We start from the raw sequence: 23,573 nt of genomic DNA, 5'->3' as shown, positions 1-23,573 counted from the left end.
CCAATTAAACCCCTAGCATGGGAACTTGCATATGCCACAGGTGTAGCCCTTAAAAAAAGAAAAGAAAAAAAATTATTTTCTTTGACGGTCACACTGGGAACCAGGTAAATAAGAGAGTTTTTATTTGCATGCCTTTGTAAACTAAATTATCATCTGACTGTATTACCTACTCAAATAATTAAAGAATTTACCCTTTCTTTTTTCTCTCTATCCAAAATGCAAAACATAAAAAACATCAGATATCTCACCAAAATATTATATAAACAGGAAAACTGAAAGCACTTGCACAGGTTAATTCTCATATAAGAATAAAAAAAGTGCAATTATCAGGGACTACACATTATGAGCTGGAAACAGTGACAGACCAAAAATAGTTCTTTATGTAAATAAAGAGACTGTATTTGAAATTCTTAAAAAGTTCCTTTTTTTTTTTTTAACTTTTCTGGTAAAATACTGAATTTCAATAAAGATCTATCAATCTCTGAAATGGTGAGCAAGAACTTTTCCTTTGATATTTCCTTTCCATTGCATCCTTCTCCTTCTTTCTTTTTTCCATATGATCTACACTGCTTTTCTCTTTCTCACTTCCTTACATTGATATTGGGCACAGAGGAGGAATAAAGGCTAACTTTATACAGACACAGCAGGGTACTGTAATATCTACTAAAATATTTTAAGGGAAGTACTACCTAAACCTCCAATTTCATTTGTACTTTGAAAAGTTTTTAAAGTCTAATTTTAGGAGCTTCCTGTACAATGAAAAGCTCAAATTAATTTATAGCAATTACACAAAATATATTCTGGACTAAGTTAAAACAATTATATCATATGAAACGCTCCACCATTTGGAGTTTATATCTGAGTGTTGAAAATTAAATGCAAAACTAAGATTTTCACTGTGTGACATGCACATTTTAGCATGGACAATAAAGTAAGGTAACTAAATGAAATTATTAACTTATTTGAAATATTAAACACATAATAAAAGGCCTTTTTAAAAAAAGTTTTAAGTGCACATAAGCTAGTAAATAAGATGTTCTGATTAATGCATTGTTTTCATTTAAAATTACAATAAGTATACATTATAATGGATATGAAATTAATCTTTAAAATTTGATGATTCAGAAGGAATTTTAAAATCTTATATGAAGACAATCATGAATATAAATTTTTACATAAGTTATATGTAAATACCAATATGAGAATATTTCTTATCCAAATATTTGAACAAATTATTATTTACTATAAATCAATATTTTTAAGGATTTGCAAATCTTTTTTTTTTTCTCCTTTTTAGGGCCACAACCATGGCATACGGAGATTCCCAGGCTAGGAGCTACAGTTGCTGGCCTATGCCACAACCACAGCAACACCAGATCCAAGCCACGTCTGCAACCTACACCACAGCTCAGGGCAACACTGGATGCTTAACCCACTGAGCAAGGCCAGGGATCGAACCTGCAACCTCATGGTTCCTAGTCGAATTCATTTTTGCTGTGCCACGATGTGAACTCTTTTTCTTTTTTGCAAACCTTTTTAAAATTAAGTTTTGAAAAAGTTTTACCTTCATGTGATTTTTGAGAGGATCCAAAAGATTGAAATGAATGTTGCACTTTGGACATGCTCTTGGAAAAGGTGTCCCATTTTTAGATTGATTTGATGAGGTATTCATACCTAAAATAAATTCAAAATATACATGATTCAAAATACATCACTTTTTAATCTTTAAAAAACACTATTAATAGTACTACAATTTCCATAATTCATATATAAATACTATGATTTCTTTTTTATATGCCACATTGTATATTTACCTTTTGATGGCATAGCCTGGGAAGAAGTCACTGAAAGAGATTTAACTGAAGAAAGTACAGCTGAGGAATTTGTTCCAGAAACACCTTCACTAGGCTTAGACTTTTTTGGATTAACACTGTTTACTTCAGAAGTAGAAGGACGTTTCGATAAAAATGAACTTTCATTTATACCTACAATGATTTAAATAGAGGGAAAATATTTTTAGAGTTTAGAATATTATTTACAACTAAGTATAAATACTTTGGAGCTAAATTAAAGGTAATATAATTATCATGTAAAAATGACAATAAAAATGATAAAAACAGATATATCAAAAGTTAGGGGATGTAAAGAAATTGTACAAACATCTACATACTATATCTGTTCAAATAATTCATAAAATTAAACTTTCTATGCAAGACAATACTAAATATGGCTTCAAATAAATATCCAGGAGTTCCTGCAGTGGCTCAGAAGGTTAGAAACCCAAAATATTGTCTGTGAGGATGCAGGTTCAATCCCTGGCCTTGCTCAGTGGTTTAAGGATCCGGCGTTGCTGTGAGCTGTGGTGTAGGTCACAAACACAGCTTGGATCCCCGCTGCTGTGGCTGTGGGGGTAGGCCGGCAGCTATAGCTCCAATTTGACCCCTAGCCTGGGAACTTCCATATGCTGCAAGTGTGGCTGTAAAAAAAAAAAAAAAAAATAATAATAATAATAATAATAATAAAATAAAATAAAAAGAGAGAGAGAAAGAAATACCCAAACAGCTATTACAAAAGAAGACTGAGCAAAATATGTCAACCAAAAAAATGTTGGGTGCTTAAGTGAATGAGTTTGCAAAAAAAATTAAAAATCCAAAAATTTAGTAGCTTTTTATTTAACAATTTAAAATGTCTAACAAAAAGTTAATTATTCATCCACTTAACAGAAAGGTGGTCAACTCATGGCTTTAGGTTGCATTATCCATTTATTCCTACATACAAAGTGCAAACAACTAATTGTGAATGGTAATACCGCAAAATGGAAGGAGTCAGTGCAATGGTTTTCGAATTATCTTTTCCAGAGACTAATGGACTTCTCTTAGGGAATATAGTGGGTGTGTTTGACTCTCGTTTTACATTTTATTTATTAGACTTTTGCATAAAATTTTGTTTTTACAGGGACTTCATTCCTAAAAATGGTTTTAAGTTTGAAAACTATCATCTTAAAGCTGAAGGATTTTAGTCTTATTAAATAGAGTATTACCCAGAGAAATGGGGATATTTAGACTGTAACAGGATGGGGAAAAGTTCTCCTTGGAAATAACACATAATTGTACTTGATAAAAAGGATTTTAAAACTACATATCATATTTTAATATTCCAAACTACATACTAAAAGTAGAAGCAGTAAATATATCAGAAATATTCCAGGCTCTTAAATCAAACAGGATAAGTTCAAATCCAGGCTATCACTGACTAGCTATTTATTCTTGGCTTATTTAACTTCTTTGAGCCTCTGCTTTCTTCTTTTGTAATGTAAGAGTTGTAATACCTTATTTTAACAAGCTGTTTTAAGATCAAATAAGATAGTGTATTTAAAGTACCCAACACAGTATCTGCCACATAGAAAGCCTTCAATAAAAAAAGACAGCTATTATCATTACTAACAAAATACCTTATATTATTAACTTACTTTAGAGGGGAAAATTATTCTAATCGATTCACTTGTCAAATTTTTAATAAGGGGAAATATGCTAAGAAAATAAGAGTATTACAGTAGTTGGCTCCTTTGTTTCATCCTTTGAGATAACAAAAAATTATCCCCCCCTTCAAAGAATATGATTACTGATAGCTATACTATGGTTACTTGGGGAAGGAAGATTTTATGTAATCACATTAGCATTCTTATGAGATGCTTAGGTTACTTGAAACACCAATGAGTGCTGGTATTTTGGATTAAGATCCTGACTATATAATATAAGATGCTAGAGAGTACAAATAGATTGTTTTAATATAAGAATTTTTTAACCTAAGAAATAAAATTACTCTGCATTTATGAATTTTAAATTCTAACCCTTTAACTTATCTCTATTGTCTTTGGCCTGTGTTGTTTCCTATACTCAAAACCTCTATTTCTGCTAGTAAAAATCCTACTCTCATTCAAGATCAAACTCAAACCCAGTTCTCTCCAAATATCCATGATCACTTGACCCTGATTAGTTAATTGTACTACTGAACATATTGTACCTATTATAATTCAAATCACATGTCTGTTTTTGAGTCCTTTAAAGCTTATAATGCATTTCACATTTTACTTATCCTTTAGTTCTCAGAGTGCCCTAACTAAAAGCAAGAATTAAAATTATATCTACAAACGGCTGATTGCAGGTCTGGAGAATGAATGCTTTCAATATGAAAAATAAAATCTCCACCTTAATACTGTAAGAAAACTGAAGCAAAGAGACTTGATAAAGACTACAAAAATCTTAAGAATAACAGTTCAAATCTACAGACTAAAGTTTTTCTCTCTGCAGTAAAAAACTCAGAAGGAGAGCAGGAGTCACTGTCCTTAGTCCCAAGAAGTTTCAGGAATTAAGGCTTTTTCTATAAATAAAGTCCATGTGATTTGTAAAATCAGACTTAAGACAACTCTTTTTTTCTCCTTGTTTCTTTTGGTTCTTACCTATTTTACTAACTAGTTTTTACAAATACGGAAGTGATAGCCAAAGAAATGAATATCAACTAAACATTATCACATAAAAAAACATTTTTCGCATTAATACTGCTATAAAAAAATTGGGCAAGTGTTTGGTCACTTTTCCACACCAATTTATTAGTAAATAATCTAAAAATTCTCCCAAATCTTTACTTAGTTAAATATTTGAAATACATCAAAATTGCTAATATACAAAGTATAACTGCCTGCACAAGGAATTTTCAACAAGATAAAATTCTTTCATAGCATACTAATTTATCTTAGGTTAATGAAAAACTTTGTTATAGTAAATAATAAAAATAGCCCTTCTTCAACAGGTAAATTTCATTACTCCTTCAATGGGTACTTACTAAGTTCTGACTACAGACAAATTCATTGCAGCCATTTCATAATAGTACTCTATAACCATATTTCATATCTAAATCATTCATTAAATAGAAATACACCAACCAGAGTTCCCATCATGGCTCAGTTAACAAACCCAACTAACATCCATGAGGATGCAGGTTTGATCCCTGCCCTTGCTCAGTGGGTTAGGATCTGGTGTTGCCATGAGCTGTAGTGGAGGTCACAGATGCGGCTCAGATCCCCATTGCTATGGCTGTGGTGTAGGCCAGTAGCTTCAGCTCCAATTCGGCCCCTAGCCTGAGAACCTCCATAAGCTGCAGGTATGGCCCTAAAAAGACAAAAAAAATACTAACCTAGTTAAGAAATTAACTATATACTTTTCCACACTAGTGGCCACGGAACCTAATAAATACTTCTTTTAACAGAGTATTTAGGGAATCAGATGACTTATCTAACTTATAGAAATTAAGATTTTTCAGAAGTGCATTGACTTGGAGAACAGACTTGTGGTTGCCAAGGCGGAGGGAGTGAGATAGACTGGAAGTCTGGGCTTAGTAGATGAATTAGGAGTGGATAAGCAATGAGATCCTGCTGTATAGCAAAGGGAACTATATCTAGTCACTTGTGATGGAATAGGAAGGAGGATAATGTGAGAAAAAGAAAGTATATATATATATATATATATATATTTATGTGTGTGTGTGTGTGTGTGTGTGACTGAGTCACTTTGCTGTACACAGTAAAAAATTGACAGAACACTGTAAACCATAAGGGAAAAAATAAAGATCAGTAAATTTAAAAAAATAAAAACAAAAAAAAAACAGAAATTAAGATTTTTCAGCCCATGTTTAATACCAAACAAAAATAAGTTCAGTTGACTAGCCTACTTAATTAACAAAAAGAAAGAAAATACTCTATTATTAAATATTTTATTTAAAATTACCAAGAAAGGCATTCAAGAACAGTCAGCTCCATTCCACCTTGCAATATGTGAAAAACTTAACATGAAGGGATGCACTTCAATACAGAAAGCCAACTCCATTTGCATATTCATCAAGTTTCTTTTTCCAATTTTTTTAAAAAGTGCTAAAACCAACCTGCTATAGAAAGTGTTGTTCCTCCTTGGTAATGTGGTAAGCCTGTATCCTGGGTCAAGTCAAACAGTAATTCTGAAGAATTATTAGTTACAACTCGTGATGAGTTGGTTATATAACCCTGTCAAAATATTTCAAAGGGAGAACATGACATGTATTCAATGTAGTTATAATTATTTTTTCATAAACTTTTGTAAAGGCAAATTTAACTGTATGCCAATATTTTAAGGATAACCTTTGATGATTCCATTTCTAGTATGTTATAAAACACAAAGGCAATTATTGATATCTGCTAAAATTATCATCTACTAAAACTGAAAACAAGCAATAACTTAGAACAGGCTTATTCCTAACTAGAAAATTTAAATGCGGGGGGGAGGGGGCAAATTCTCCTTTTTTTTTCTAGGTAAGAGTTACTAAAAATGCAGTATTCCTATCAAAAAGGAAAACAGCAGAACTTATCAAAATCTTTGGGTAAAAGCAACGAACGAAAATAAGAAAACATACTGACCTAAGTACAAACTTAAAAACTCCTCTATCTTTAAAAACCCCACAGATAAAAGAGCAGGGCAAACAAACTGGAAATTAATCTGCAGTATGGTGCATCAGGGTTAAGGATAAATATATTATCTGGTAAAAGTTTTGGAATCATCTTTATTGGCAAAATTTATAAGCCAAGGGTCAGGAAGAGAAAGAACGGGTCCCCCACTCTTCTCACCATCCCACAGAAAGCCATTCTAGGCCAGGCAATCTCCTATCTCATTGGGCAAATTATGAAAGCTGCCTGGTCAGCAGGGTGAATAAGTAAGAAAGCCATGCACACAGGGTTTAGAATGGAAGTTGTTTATAGGAATGATCTGGGACAGCTGCTCTGCTCCTGGAGGCCTTAGACTCAAGGAGTATCAGCCTTTCCATCAGGAGAAAGGGTGGTCCCAGCTAACAGAAAGGTATCAAGAAGAGAAGAGTGAAAACTATGAGATGACTCATAATATAGTCAAGTATAAAGTAGTATAATTTTACATGTTAGCCACCACATATATTTAGTATAAATAATTATAAAAAGCATAGTCAATGTAAGTTAGGACTATAAACAGACTGCGAAACTATTATATGTTAAATATTCTGATATACACACATAAACACACACACACACACGATTCCAAAGCTATTTATAAAAAGACTAGAGAATAAGTTCTCAGAGTGACTTTTGAACCATTTTATACATCACAATATATATAACAAGCAAAAGCTTTAAGATTTATAATGCTTAAAGATCAAAAGGGAAAAAGTCACTTAAAAACAAAAACAGGCAAAGGACATAAACCAAGGCATTTCAAAAGCAAAATACAAATTATCAATACATACAAAAAACTTTCTTCCAACTTACTAAAGAAATACAAATAAAGATAATGGCAATTATACAATACAAAATAACTGCCAACTTCTCTTACAAGTATCAAAGTCATGATAGACAAAGAATAAGAAACTGTACAAAAATATGAAGAGACTAAGAAGAAATAACAAACTGTAACGTGTGATCCTGAATAGGATTCTGGGAAAGAAAAATGACATTAATATTAAAACTGGTAAAATTTGAACAAGGCCTACAACTGAGTTATAAGATATTAGCATTAGGGGAGACTAGGTTAGGGATATATTGTATTATTTTTCCTAAGTCTAAAATTAGTTTGAAATAAAAATTTATGAGTTAAAAAATAATAGCATATACTATTTGCAAAGTAGAATGTTTAATGTAAAAAGAGAAATCCATGTCTGTGTATACAGTATGGTCCTGATTGATATACTTTATACTCTGTCTTCAAGGGACAAAAAAGAAATCAAAATACAATATGTACTCTTCTTTGTTTCTAAACTTTCCCACCAAAATACATATTACTTCAAAATAAAAACAGGAGTTCCCGTCATGGCTCAGCAGAAATGAATCTGACTCAGAACCATGAGGTTGCGGGTTCGATCCCTGGCCTCACTCAGTGGGTTAATGATCTGGCGTTGCCATGAGCTGTGGAGGTCAGAGACAAAGCTCAGATCTGGCGTTGCTGTGGCTGTGGTGTAGGCCGGCAGCTGTAGCTCCGATTTGACCCCTAGCCTGGGAATTTCCATATGCTGTGAGTGTGACCCTAAAAAAAAAAAAATAAAAAATAAAAAAATAAAAACAGAGAGCCTTCCTTTTGTGTTTAAAAATTAAAGAATAAAAAATTTTAAGAATTTTGGTTTACTATTAACTTTTCTGTTGACATTGGTTTGTCCATAAGAAGCTATTGAAACAAAGATATGGGTAAAGGGAGTCAAAGGTACAAGCTTCCAGTTATAAAATAAATAAGTCATGGGGATGTGATGGTCACCATGGTGACTATAGTTAACAATGCTGTATTGCATATGTGACAGTAGCTAAGAAAGATCTTAAAATTTCTTATCACAAGAAAAAAACATTCTGTAATGATGTACAGTGACAGACTAACTAGAGTTTGGTGACTATGTCACAACATATACAAATACTGAATCATTATGTTGTAAACTGAAACTAAAATAAAGCTGTATGTTACGTCAATACAAATTTTTTTCTTAACTTTAAAAAGAAGAAATAAGCCTTCTTGACCAGACTTTGCAAAAATTGCAGATTTGTGACTAAATAAATGATTGTTGTTTTTTTAAAAAAAAAAAAAAAGAAAAGAAGTTGTTATGGGAATATATTGAAGTAACCCAAATTACTCCTATAATTTGAGGCCTAACAGCCAGATATTCACATTTAAGCCTTAATCTGTGGTATTTTAAAAAAAAAAAAATCCGTAATGCCATATGACTTAATTATAACCAAGCACAATCTTTCTTCAAGATAAATATCTTCTTCAGGAGTTCCCACTGTGGCTCTGCGGATTAAGAATCCAACTAGTTTGAATGAGGATGCAGGTTTAATCCCTGACCTCACTCAGTGGGTTAAAGGATCTGGCATTCCACGAGCTGCTATGTAGGTCGCAGATGCAACTCGGATTCTGTGTTGCTGTGGTTGTGGCATAGGCCAGCAGCTACAGCTCTGATTTGACCGTGAGCCTGGGAACTTCGATATGTCACAGGTACAGCAGTAAAATGAAAAAAAAAAAGATAAATATCTTCTTCAAATATTTATACTTAAAAAAATGGAAAATATTCACTTGCATTTTCAAAATCAATTATTTAACATAAGTATAAAGTTAACTGTTAAACCTTTTCCTAGGAAAACAACTCATTAATTTAAGCACCACAATTTCAGAGAGGAGGCATACACAACAAAAACTTGTTAAAATAATTATCCAACATGAAATTTTTAATGTCTTCTAAACAGTTCAGGAAAATATCAAACACAACAGTAAGGGTAGATAGGTGGTAGACTGGGATCCTGAAGATCCACACATTTATTGAGCTACAAAACTCTGGGCAAGTCACTTCTGAACTTCAAGTTTTAAACCTTTCAAACTGGAGTTCCCATTCATGGAGCAGTGGAAACGAATCCAATTAGGAACCATGAGTTTGAGGGTTCGACCCCTCAAACTCATGTGGGTTAAGCCTTGCCATGAGCTGTGGTGTAGGTCAGACATGGCTTGGCTCTGGCATTGCTGTGGCTCTGGAGTAGGCTGGCAGCTACAGCTCTGATTCAACCCCTAGCCTGGGAACCTCCATATACTGCGGGTGCAGCCCAGAAAGACAAAAGACAAAAAATAAATTAAGTAAATAAAAATAAAAAATAAAACTTTCACACTTAAAAAACAGCCACAATTGTATTTTAAACATACATGTATTTCATGGTACACTGTATGTACATCATCAAGTAGTCGTCACAACAGCACTAATTAAAACAATATTATACCCCATTTTATAAACAGGGTTAGGTGTGGTAACATAAGGTTCCCAACACAGCCCCACTTATTACTGATGAAGCTATAATGGGAACGTGGGTCTAATTATAAAGGATATAACCTTAACTATATCACACTGACTTTTTAAATGATAATAATATAGCCTCGCTATGTGAAAGAAATTTGAGATATTGAAGTATAGAAATAATACATGGAAAACATACACACATAAACACAAAACATAAAATGAAAAGCTGTAATTATAATTTATTAAAAAACAGTGGCTTCCAAAACTTGGAGTGAATTCCCTTACATAGGATTCTCAATTTACTCTGTAATACATCCCCATCATTCTTAACTGCACAGTCTAATGTATGCACACATTGGAATCACCTGGAGAGCTTTTCAAAGTATATTATTTCCAAGACCCATCCACCCAGAACAACTGACAAAATTTCTTTTAAATTAAAAACGCCCCAAGATCAGGAATCAGCAATTGAGGTGCTCTGATTTAAAAACTATGCCCACAGAAGTAAAACATTTTGAATTAGAAAAAGCTCTAGTTTCTAACTTTTATAACACCAAAGATATCAATTCTCACTTTGTTATTTTTTATTCCCTGGGTTCAATGTTGAAAAGATTTTTATCTATCAAAGCAAATTAAGTAATAGTTTCTTCTGTTGATTTTCTACCCCAAGTGCCAAACAGTTTACAATAAGCATGAGAAAACCACCAAGTTAAGTTGACTCCAACTAATAACAAAGAATCTTTACATTTTGGGTAGCTTGCCATCTTAGGATTCAGGATTTGACAGTCAGAGGTCCGGGTAAAATTTTATCTCATTTTAGAAATGAAGAAAATAAGGCTCAAAGAGGTTTTGACAATGCTTAAGAATAAGGCAGAATCAACATTCAAGTCTCTTGCTTCAATCTAAGTTTTAAAACTACCAGTCCAGGGCTCATTTCAATACTAATTATTTCAGAATGCTAAAACCACAGAAAAGATTCAGGAGGAAATTGGGGGGGGGGGAGTGTTTACCCAAAGATACTCTTATGTTTTTATGATACATATCATCTTCAAAATATAAGTGGGAGTTGAGTTTATTTAGCCATGGACTTTCCTTTTTATGAAATTAAATTTAATAGTCTTCCTGAAAGATACCACCTCAAAATATCAATTTTTAAAATATGCAGATTACCTTACAGTAGTATGATATGAAATACAGGAAAATACTAAAAATATCTGGATTCAACTCTGGTTTTGAACTTGAATATCTGCCAAGAAAATTTATAGGTGCTCCGGTAGTTGTTTCACTTATTGTTAAAAAGAACAAACATTAAAGGAAAGTTTACTATTTCTCTAAGGTCAATGCCAAATACCTTATTAGAGCATGAAAAAAGCACTGAGTAATTAGATTCCAACTAATAACAAAGAATCTTCACATTTGGGGTAACTTTTTGTTTTAATACCTCTAACTCCTTGGTTACATAACCCCTTTACAAATTTAAAAATTACTGAGGACTCAAAGGATTTTTATTTAGGCAGGTTATTATCTACTGATATTTACTATATTAGAGATTAAAACAGAATTTTTAAAAATACTTAATTTCATTTTAAATAATAATAAATCCATTACAGATTAACATAAATAACATTTCTATTAAAAATGGCTATTAGCAAACACACACCAAAAAAGTGAAAATAGTAGCATTGTTCTACATTTCTGCAAATCTCTTTAATGTCTAGATTAATCAAAAACTGCTATACTCTCATATCTTCTGCTTTCATTCTGTAGGAATACATGGTTTGCATTGAAAATATAAACTGGCTTCATAAAGATTGATATTTGAAAGGAATTTTCAAATAGCACATTAAGATAAATGTTGATATATTTCTTTGATACTATACCAAAACTCAAGAGTTGTTATTTTCCTAAAAGTCTATTCCAAAACAGAATCTGGCTCCTTATCCCTGAATTTTTTAACTTTGTTACATTAAAATCTATTGTCTATCTTCCACTCTAAATGAGTATTATCCACTAATGGTTTTATTGTATCATATATCATTTAGAAAATACTGAGTTTTTTGAAGTATGCAAAATGTCCAAAAGTCAACAGAGTTCACTATACAGTATCGAAAAATCATGTTTATTAACACCATCACCCATCAGAAAAATCTTTATGTACTGGGAAGCTGTCAAGATCATGATGGCAGATACAAGTTGTTCAAAATTTTAATTTTTGCTTGATAGCTCAAATTTCATCAGTGGCAAGAAATACTTTTGAGTTCTTTTCCTTTAAGTGACAGGTGGACTTTGTTCAATTTTGAGGAACTGTCTACCAAATAAGAGAGATTGAAGAATTCATTGTGCGAGGTCAGACAGACACTAAAGTAGCTCCCATGATCCTCACCCCTATTCATGTCCTGTGCAATGTCCTCTGTGTGCAAAACATATGTGGCTTGCTTAAAACCAACAGAATATAGCAAAAATGACAGAATATACATAACTTTTTTGTATGTGATTATGCTAAGGATTCTGCTAAGGATTCTCTCTCCCCTGCAGGCTTTGAGGAAATAGGAAGTCATGTTGGAAAGAGCCACCTGGCTATGAGCCAGCCAAAAGCCAGTAAAATACTAAGATTCTCAATTTGACAACCCGTAACTGCTGCCAATAACCATGAGAACTTGGAAGCAGATATTTCCTCAGTTGAGCTTCAGATGAGACTGCAAGCTCAAAGCCCACACCTTGAATGTAGCCTTGAGACTTCATGAAGTAGGAGATCCAACTAAGCAATGACTTGACTCCTGACCACATAATCTGTGAGATAGTAAAAATATGTGGTTTTATGAAAAGATGCTCAACATCACTAATTGTTAGAAAAATGCAAATCAAAACTCTGAGGTATAACTTCACAACAGTCATAGTGGCCATCATCAAAAAGTCTACAAACAATAAATGCTGGAGAGGGTGTAAAGAAAAGGGAATCTTGCTATAGTGTTGGTGGGAATGTAAGCTGGTGCAACCACTATGGAAAGAGTATGAAGATTCCTTTAAAAACTAAACATAGGAGTTGCCATTGTGGTACAGTGGAAGTGAATCCAACTAGTATCCATGAGGATGCAGGTTTGATCCCTGGCCTCACTCAGTAGGTTAAAGATCCAGTGTTGCAGAGTTGTGGTATAGGTCACAGACACGGCTTGGATCCCACATTGCTGTGGCTATGGCGTAGGCCAGCAACTGTAGTGCCAATCTGACCCCTAGCCTGGGAACTTCCATATGCCCTAGGTTCAGCCCCCCTGCCAAAAAAAAACTAAATATAGAACTACCACATGATCTAGCAATCCCACTTCTGGGCATGTATCTGGAGAAAAGCATAATACGAAAAGAACGAAAGATACATGCACCCCAATCTTTACTGTAGCACTATTCACAATAGCCAAGACAAGGAAGCAACCTAAACCTCCAACAACAGAGGAATGGAAAAAGAAAACAGGGCACATATATTCAATGGAGTGTTACTCAGCCATAAAAAAGAATGAAATAATGCCATCTGCATGGACCTAGACATTATCATAGTAAGCAAAGTATCGCAGTAAAAGAAAGACAAATATCATATGATATCATTAATATTTGGAATCTAATTTTAAAAAGATACAAGAGAACTTACAAAACAGAAACAGATTCAAAGACTCTGAAACTAAACTTTGGTTATCAAAGGGGAAATGGTGGGGGGAGGGAAAAATTAAGGGGTTGGTATTAATATGCACACAGTACCTTACATAAAAAAGATAGGTAACAAGGACCTACTAGGGTAATTACTCAAAACTGTGTAATAACCTATATGGGAAAAGAATCTGAAAAGGAATGAATATATGTGTAACTGATTTACTTTGCTGTACACCTGAAACTAACACAACTTTGTAAGTCAACTATACTCTAATAAAATTTGTAAAAAATGAATAAAATAAAAATAAAAAGGTATGGTTTTAAACTACTAAGTTAATAGTAATGTACATCATGGTTTGTCAGTCATTCTTTCAAGTAAAAAAATGGTCTTCTGGGTAGTTCCACTCAAAATTCAATCACTTTTGAGGGCTTTTCCTCAAGATAATCACCATACTTTAAACACAGATGTACTTTATGCATAGTACCCATTTGATAACAGAAAATATTTTTAAAGACACATATATTCAAGGGTAGAAAGTTAACAAAATCAATAACATTTTAATACTTCATCAAGGGAATTGAGTATCACCAGAATAATTTTTATTGTGAGTGCATGGTGGTGACTAATATAAAAATTACTATACATACTAAGGCACCATCGGTTAGCCACCAGTGCTTTTGCATCATCAGTGTAAAAGGTTAATACGGTGAAAAAAAGCAAATAGTGTCTTTATGTTATTATGACAAATCTGTTGAGCCCAAACCCATGAAAGAATCTCAGGAAAACCTCTGGGTACTAAGGCTACGACACTAGTTTGAAAACTTCTACACTAAGGTAATGCTTCCATTTTTTTTAAGAGTATACATTTATACATAACAAATATGTATATTATGTATACAAATACATGTAAACTATGAGTTCATCTATATTGAAATCCAAGACCTATCATTTGCCAGTTGTGTGACTTTGAGTGAATTATTTAACCTATGTGGGTCTCAGTTTCCTCAACTATAAAACAGAGATAAATAATAGTGCCTAATTCATCTTCACAGGAACACTTAAGAATTAAATGAGATTAATTTATGTATAGCATTTTTTAAAAATTTTATTGGAGTAGAGTTGACTTACAACATTGTATTGATTTCAGATGTACAGCAGTCAATCTGCCATACATATAAATATATCCATTCATTTCTCCCATATAGGTTATTACAAACTAACAAGTAGACCTTCCTCTGCTTTACAGTAGGTTCTCATTAATCATCTATTTTATATGTATAGCATTTAGTACAAAGCCTTACACATATTAACAGCTCAATAAATATTAACTATTACTTTCTGTTAAGTTATTGAAAGTATGTTTCAGAATAAAAAGCTACAACAACCTCTCAACAATACTCCCAATTAACTAAGAACACTTGGTCCAGTTTACAATCTGAAATAGTTTGCCACTAGGCAATATTCATTACTGATTATAGTTTTTATTCATGTTTTGATAGCAATGTTTTCAATACTGTACCTGTTTAATTTAAGCATATTACCTGATACAAGAAAGCCTGGGTAGTTTGTTCTTGCAATTATTATTTGGGTACTAGGTGAGCTATAACAAAGATATTGACAGCTTCTGATGGAGATTATGATTCTACTGGATGATTACCCAAGGTAGTCCAGAATTTTAACTGGGCATTGTTGATATTGATAAATAATATCCTATGTATCCCTGAGCTGACTGTGTAGTTTCAGAAACACTTACAGGTTTAGACAAAGGCTGAACAATAACAGAACTATCTGAAGATCTAGATTCAGGATGAAAATTTACTGGTGAGGCAGCCACCGGATTTGATGTTGGGTTCGTGTAGTGTTGACTTGTAGACTTGAATGCAGCAGTAATACCTGTATTTTAAAATTACACAATACATTGAATATATTCCTGTATAATCAATGATGTCAAAATACTTCACTTTAAAACTAAAATCATAAAATAACATACCTCGGCTGAGTGCGCCATTCTTTATTCCCCTTGAATATGAGCTGGGGTTTACTCTATTCAAAATGTCTATAAAAAATTACATGTATATTAAAATTCATTGTTTGAATGACATACACTAAGATAACAGAAAATGTAAACTGATAACAATTAAATAGCTTCCTGGAAGGACTATACAAGTTAACACTGATTACTGAATACAGTTAATTTTAGACATATATATCTTTATCTACTAAACAAAGATTATAATTGTTTTATAGAATAAGAACAACCTTTCTGACTGTAACTTAAACTCCAAAAGCCAGAAGTTAAAGAATGATAAATATGACTACCTATAAGTCAAATGTGCTGCATGGCAAAGAAATAGTCCATATAATTGGCAAAAAATTTCCAAAGATATACTCATATAAAAATTATCATTGAAGGATACATCTTTCTTTGGTTCATGAAAGGGCTGTACATATGCTCAAGTTCAAAATCAAACCCTCGTCCAATGTCCATATCCTACTGACACCCCTATAAGTCCTCAAGTGTCATAATGAGGAATCTCACTGAATTATCTACACCATTACTCATGTCCTAAAAGGGTAACTATCAGAGAATACAGACCCAAATGAACACCCAGTTTACCATAATAACTTAAGGGGGTTCAAATGTACCACTACATCAGAAGACAATCAGAGCCTAATATGACTTTCAGAATCAGTTTAAAGTTCCTAACTGTATGTGAACTCTGTATCTTAGAGGTTATTCGATACTCAAACTAAAATTTAGAAGAATGAAGATTTGTCTAAAATTGTTGGTCAGAAAAACATAAAAGCACAAACACCAGACTTCTTTTTTTTCCCTCAGCAGAAAGAGTCCAGCTCCCATAAAATAATTCTATAAAATAAAGGGACATACAAAAGTAAGACTGTTTTCTGATAGTGGCAATACAGTGCTCTATACTTAAGTACTAGAGGTGTCCTGAAAAAAAAATCTGCTCAAATAACTTGACATCATTTTCATATAGAAATTCGAGATTAAGTATTTGCTCAAACCATCAAACTATTGCTAAAGTACTTTTTGGTGATTGTATTCTACAAAACAAAAGTTTTTATCTTCCTTCCTGGCAACTGTATATAAACATTTAACTTTTACTCCATATGTTAAAATATGTTATGGTTTATACGCAAACAATAATAAAATCATTTAAATTCTGCATCTTGGTACAGGAAAGAAATTCCACTGGGATCAATACACTTTTGACAGAATTCTTTTAAAACTAATACACATTATACTACTTAAATACAGTTAACAGTCATCTACAATCAGTATAAATTCAATTTAAATATTAGTTGTCATGTTTTCAGTAAGAGAACTTGAATAACAATTTTGAAATATGGTAATATTCTAGTATAAAATAATCAGTGACTAGAAACACTAATTAAGAGAATACATATTTATGTTCCACCATCATCAACAAGCATGCCCATCATGAACTAGTTCAATTTATAATCAAAATGGCACTCCATTAAAATCTTCATGAGAGGTTATCAATCTACCACAGAAAATGCTACCAGAATTAAATTGGTGAAACTATTCTTCCTCTGATAAAACTGAATATAAGTGCCATTCCAAGTTTAGAAGCAACAGAAGAAAGAACTAGGCTTTCAGAAAATTTAAAATTAGTCTCTTAATTACACTTTTAAGCACTGCCTTGTGAAGAAAACACTAGCATGCTGGTTAAATTCTTTACTAAATTCTCCCGACTTAAACAAGCAAACATGTAAATGCAATGGAAAGAGATCCATTTTCGCTTTCTTCCCTAAAATCTGTACATTGTTTCTATGCACTTTTATACATTCTTGAGTGGACATTTTAACCAGAGTCATTGGTCTTTAACTTTATAACAATGCCAAAGCAAATTCCTTTAATTGAAATCTAATAATTCACAAAGGTACCAAGGTATTCTGCTACAAGGCCAGAAGGATTTAAGTATTAACTAACTGTTCCATCACCCAAGTAGGATGGTTGTAGACACTGTCCTTCTATCTCAAGGAATATAAATGCCAGCTACTGGAAGATGGATATAGTCAGAAAATGCAGCCCCTGTTGACACGCAGGCCAGAAACTGTGCAATCATTCACTGCATATACATTTTATAGCTATGTACAGATGACATTGCAATGAGGCAATTGCTCAGATGTGAGAACTGCTATTTGAGACTAACCCAAATTTATTTAGTGAAATGGGATTAAGATGGCGGAATAGAAGGACTGGAGATCAACTTCTCTCCTAAAAACAATAAAATTCACAACTAAAGACTGAGCACTCTTCACCCAAATGGACCGGAAATCTTAAAAAAGATATCCCACTCCAGAAGAAAAAGAGGAGGACACATCAACAGGTAGGAGGAGCGATTTCACAATATAAACAACCCCATACCTCCTGGGTGGAAAGCTCCACAGACTGGAAACTAACTGGTCCACAGAGACTCACCTACAGGAGTGAGAGTTCTGAGCCCCACATCAGACTCTCACATGTGGGGTTCTGGCACGGGGAGAAAGAGCCCCGGAGCATCTGGCACCGAAGCCCAGTGGGGCTTGTGCGCAGGAGCTCCACAGGACTGGGGGAAAAGGAGACCTCATTCTTAAAAGGTGCACACAGACGTTCATGTGCACTGAGTCCCAGGGCAAGGCAAAGTCTCCATGGGAATCTGGAAATCTGGAAAAAGTCTTTGACAAAATCCAACACCCATTTCTGATTAAAAAAAAAAAAAAACCCTCCAGAAAGTGCGCATAACAGGAACCTACCTCAACATGATAGAGGCCATATATGACAAACCCATAGCAAACATCATTCTCAATGGTGAAAAGCTGAAAGAATTCCCACTGAGATCAGGAACAAGACAAGGATGCCCGCTCTCACCACTACTCTTCAACATAGTTCTGGAAGCCCTAGCCACAGCAATCAGAGAAGTAAAAGAAATAAAAGGAATCCAAATTGGAAAGGAAGAAGTAAAAACTATCACTATTTGCAGACGACATGATACTATACCTAGAGAATCCTAAAGACTCTACCAGAAAACTGTTAGAGTCGGAGGATACAAAATTAATACACAGAAATCAACTGCATTCTCTTTCTAACAATGAAAGAGCAGAAAAAGAAATTAGGGAAGCAATCCCATTTACCATCACATCCAAAAGAATAAAATACCTAGGAGTAAACCTACCTCAAGAGACAAAAGACCTGTACTCTGAAAAACTATAAGACACTGATGAAAGAAATCAAAGATGACACAAATAGATGGGAAGACATACCATGCTCTTGGATTGGAAGAGTCAATATTATCAAAATGACTATACGACCCAAGGCAATCTACAGATTGAATGCAATCCCTATCAAATTACCAAGGATATTTTTCACAGAACTCGAACAAAATATTTTAAAGTTTGTTTGGAAGCACAAAAGACCCAGAATAGCCAAAGACATCCTGAAAAAGAAAAACGGAGCTGGAGGAATCAGGCTCCCGGACTTCAGATGATACTACAAAGCAACAGTTGTCAAAACTGCATGGTACTGGCACAAAGACAGAAATATAGATCAGCGGAACAGGATAGAAAGCCCAGAATTAAACCCGTGCACTTACAGCCAACTCATCTATGACAAAGGAGGCAAGAATATACAATGCAGAAAGGACAGCTTGTTCAATAAGTGGTGCTGGGAAAACTGGACAGCCACATGGAAAAGAATGAAATTAGAACACTCCCTAACACCATACACAAAGATAAACTCCAAATGGATTAAAGACCTAGATATAAGACCAGATACTATCAAACTCTTAGAGAAAAACATAGGCCAAACACTCTCTGATATAAACAACAGCAACATCTTCTCAGATCCACCTCTTAGAGTCATGACAGTAAAAACAAAAATAAATAAATGGTACTTAATTAAACTTAAAAGTTTCTGCACAGCAAAGGAAACCCTAAATAAAACAAAAAGACAACCCACAGAATGGGAGAAAATCTTTGCAAATGAATCGACTGACAAGGGATTAATCTCCAAAATTTATAAACACCTTTTGCACCTCCATACCAAAAAAACAAACAACCCCATCAAAACATGGGCAGAAGATCTCAACAGACAATTCTCCAAAGAAGACATACAGATGGCCAAGAAACACATGAAAAGATGCTCAACATCACTCATTATTAGATAAATGCAAATCAAAACCACGATGAGGTACCACCTTACACCAACCAGAGTGGCCATCATCCAAAAGTCTACAAACAATAAGTGCTGGAGAGGGTGTGGAGAAAAAGGAACACTAGTACACTGTTGGTGGGATTGTAAATTGGTGCAACCACTGTGGAAAGCAGTATGGAGATTCCTCAGAAAACTAAAAATAGAACTCCCATTTGATCCAGCAATCCCACTCCTGGGCATCCATCCAGAGAAAACCATGACTCGCAAAGACACATGTACTCTGATGTTCATTGCAGCACTGTTTACAATAGCCAAAACATGGAAACAACCTAAATGTCCATTGACAGAGGAGTGGATCAAGAAGATGTGGTACATATACACAATGGAATATTACTCAGCCATCAAAAAGAACGAAATACCAGCATTTTTAGCAACATGGATGGACCTAGAAACTATCATGCTAAGTGAAGTCAGCCATACAATGAGACAACAGCATCAAATGTTTTCACTGACATGTGGAATCTGAAAAAGGGACACAATAAACTTCTTTGCAGAACAGATGCTGACTCACAGACATTGAAAAACTTATGGTCTCTGGAGGAGACAGTTGGGGGATGTGGGAATGTGCTTGGGCTATAGGATGGAAATCCTATGAAATCAGATTGTTATGATCATTATACAACTACAGATGTGATAAATTCATTTGAGTAATAAAATATGTGTGTGTGTATATATATATATAAATAAATAAATAAATAACTTATTTAGTGTATTGTGACATTTTAAGCAAAGTATTCCGAACTCTTCTGTTTCTGGCTTTAAGTAAGGAAAAAAAAAGATAAATGAACAAAGAAATAAATTGTTACTTGGCTCCACTACAAATTACCATTTCCTATATGAAAAAACAGCTAATCTTGGTACATTTCTTTTTCACACATCTGGTCTTTTAACCTCTTACCTTCTCCCTCAAGCCCGTAACAAAAATCCTAATTCTAAAATTCTTACTAGCCTTCCAACCAATCTCTGATCCACAAGTCCTTTCAAAGAAACTAGGACTTAAGTAGCCATGAGACATTTCACAAGTTTCCCTATTAGGAACGTTATCTTACAAAACTGGGGTTCACTAAAAGCAAATGCTCACTTGAAATTGCTGGTTTTGAACCTGATATCTCTCCAACAAAGATGGGCTCATCATCATCATCATCATCAACCTCTTTTACTTTCTTCTGCCATGGTTCCAATTCTTCTTCTTCACATTCCATAAAGAGCTCTGCCATTTTTTAATTATCTAATGTTCAAAAGAAGAAAAGTAAAGTTTATTTTCAAACAGAAAAATACATTTTTTGTAATACATAGTATGATATTTGAGATCTACTTTAATAATCCTAATAGCAACTTCTGAATTGATATTTATAGTCTGTACATGGTAGCAACAGTGAGAAATCCAGAGCTCACTCTCTAAGATATAAACTAGTAAAATTTAAATAAAGAGATGACAAATAGATAAATAGGTAGGTAGAAAGATAATGGGTGACAGTAGTTATTTACAGTGGACAGAAAATTTTAGAACAATGTAAGTTGCAGTCATGTGCCTGGAATATGATTTTATCTACAAAAAAAGACTGCACCTAAGCATTATCTGAAAAAAATAAATAAATAAAACAAAACACAATAACAAAAGGGAGATGAACTAAGAATAAGAGGTGATAGGTGGGAGAAATAACAGAAAAACAGAACCAAATTCAGGAATGCCACATACAAAGCAAAGCAGAGATGAGGTGCTAGACTAAAATAAAAAAACAAAGTGAGGCTTATTTCATTTGGGGAAAATTAAGACATTCCTCACCTGAATAAACAAACCAAAGAACATACAGTAAATATCACTATCCTAGAAGTTCTGATCAAGCATAGATCACCCAAGAAGAATTTTAGTACCTCAGGGTTTTTTTTTTTGGGGGGGGGGGGGGGTCTTTTTTTTTAGGGCCACACCCACAGCATATAGAGATTCCCAGGCCCGGGGTCAAAACAGAGCTATAGCTGCTGACCACAGCAATGCCAGATCTGAGCTGCATCTGCAACCTACACTACAGCTCATGGCAACCCCAGATCCTTGACCCACTAAGTGAGGCCAGGGATCAAACCTGTGTCCGCATGGATGCTAGTCAGATTCACTTCCACTGAGCCATGATGGGAACTCCAAGTATATCAGTTTTAAATACAAATAGACAATCAATATAAGCACCAGAAATTTTAGGAAACCCTCCTCTCTTTCAGAACAAAATCAATATGACAGATAAAGAATCCAAAGGAAAGAGATAATGCAAAAAGCAAGACAAATACTAGAGAAAATATAATTAGCATTTTCAGAGATATGAGACCAAAAAGGCTGTTATAAAAAATAATATTCAGGAGTTCCTACCATGGCTCAGTAGGTTAAGAACCCAATATACTGTCCATGACAATGCGGGTTCAATCCCTGGCCTCATTCATTAGGTTAAGGATCCAACATTGCCACAAGTTACGGCACAGGTCACAGATACAGGTCAGATCTGGTGCTGCTGTTGCTGTGGCATAGGCCGGCAGCTGCAGCTCTAATTCTACCCCTAGCATGGGAACTCCCATGTGCTCCAGGTGTGGCCATTAAAAAAAAAAAAAAAAAAAAAGCAATATTCAGAAAACAAAAATAGGATTAAAAATGATAGCCAAATTTTTTAATCCAGTTTTTTTGGGGTTTTTTTTTTGTCTTTTTGCTATTTCTTTGGGCCCCTCCCGCGGCATATGGAGGTTCCCAGGCTAGGGGTCCAATCGGAGCTGTAGCCACCGGCCTACGCCAGAGCCACAGCAACGAGGGATCCGAGCCACGCCTGCAACCTACACCACAGCTCACGGCAACGCCGGATCGTTAACCCACTGAGCAAGGGCAGGGACCGAACCCGCAACCTCATGGTTCCTAGTCAGATTCGTTAACCACTGCGCCACGACGGGAACTCCTTTAATCCAGTTTTAAAAATTAAAATGTCCATGGAGGTGGAACTAAGCAAAATAAAAATTTACATATACATACATACAAACACATATATATGTATATTAACCAAATGAGAAGAAAACACAACGTTATTAGAAAATCAATTTCAAAGGTGCAATATTCAACTAATAAAATTTACAGAAAAAGAACAGAGAAAAAGCAGGGGATAGGTTCTCAAAGAAATAATGCAAGCCAGCTTCGTAGATCAGAAGACAAAAATCTCTTGGCCAAAAGGCCCCACTAATACTCAGTGCAACGATCAAGAAAAAAGGTATACCAATACATACCATTACCAAATTTCAGAACAAAAATGATAAAGGGAACATCCTCAGATCTATATGGGGTTCAAGGCAGGGAGGGCAGAAACAGATCATATACAAAAGATCACAGGTAGTAAGAACAGAAGCAAGACAATAAAGTAATACTTTTAAAATTCTTACCAAAATTATTTTTCAATTTAGAATTTTATACCTAGTCAAACTTTTCATCAAGTATGAGAGCACAGACCAAGAACATCACACAACATTTACTTCCCACGTACCTCTTCTCAAGAATCTACCATAAAATCCACCAATACATAAGACTCAACCAAGAAAGAGGAAGATACAGAATGCAGAAAAACACAGCACTCAACACAAAGTCCCATGACAACAGAAGTTCAGTGGGCTAGAGAACAACTAGTCCAGACTAGATCAGAAAAAAGTACTTCAGAAGGAGCATGTCTATGAGACCAAAGAAAAGATGATTAAAATATAAACTTTTAGACTACCTGACAAGTTTTACTATATAGACAATTGAATTGAGAGGCTTTTGAAGGTGTGAGATTTAGCTACAGATTTTAATAAAAGTTAGTAAATTAAAAAACATGAAAAGCATTCATTGCTGAGCAAACCAAAGAAAAAAAAATAAAAAGAAAT

At 34.1% G+C, this 23,573-nt stretch overlaps 1 protein-coding gene across 5 annotated transcripts in view; it reads right to left on the bottom strand.

The window, feature by feature from the left end:
* ZNF280D (zinc finger protein 280D) overlaps positions 1–23,573 on the bottom strand; it is a 124,300-nt gene that overhangs the window by 79,699 nt on the left and 21,028 nt on the right. For all 5 annotated transcript variants that reach the window (XR_007133084.1, XM_047766274.1, XM_047766276.1 and 2 more), the window contains 6 exons: positions 20,773–20,919; positions 15,444–15,509; positions 15,207–15,346; positions 5,938–6,055; positions 1,815–1,985; positions 1,565–1,674 (listed from right to left, as the gene is read on the bottom strand). Coding sequence is in view for 4 of the 5 variants with exons in the window: in XM_047766274.1 (XP_047622230.1) it covers positions 1,565–1,674; positions 1,815–1,985; positions 5,938–6,055; positions 15,207–15,346; positions 15,444–15,509; positions 20,773–20,908 (741 nt within the window). In the remaining variant the exon portion in view is untranslated. The remainder of the gene's footprint in view (positions 1–1,564; positions 1,675–1,814; positions 1,986–5,937; positions 6,056–15,206; positions 15,347–15,443; positions 15,510–20,772; positions 20,920–23,573) is intronic.

Source organism: Phacochoerus africanus, chromosome 2, assembly GCF_016906955.1.
Source record: "Phacochoerus africanus isolate WHEZ1 chromosome 2, ROS_Pafr_v1, whole genome shotgun sequence".
NCBI classification, from domain to species: Eukaryota; Metazoa; Chordata; class Mammalia; order Artiodactyla; family Suidae; genus Phacochoerus; species Phacochoerus africanus.
The sequence above is the reverse complement of the archived record's forward strand: the minus strand, read 5'-3'. Positions and strand labels throughout refer to the sequence as shown.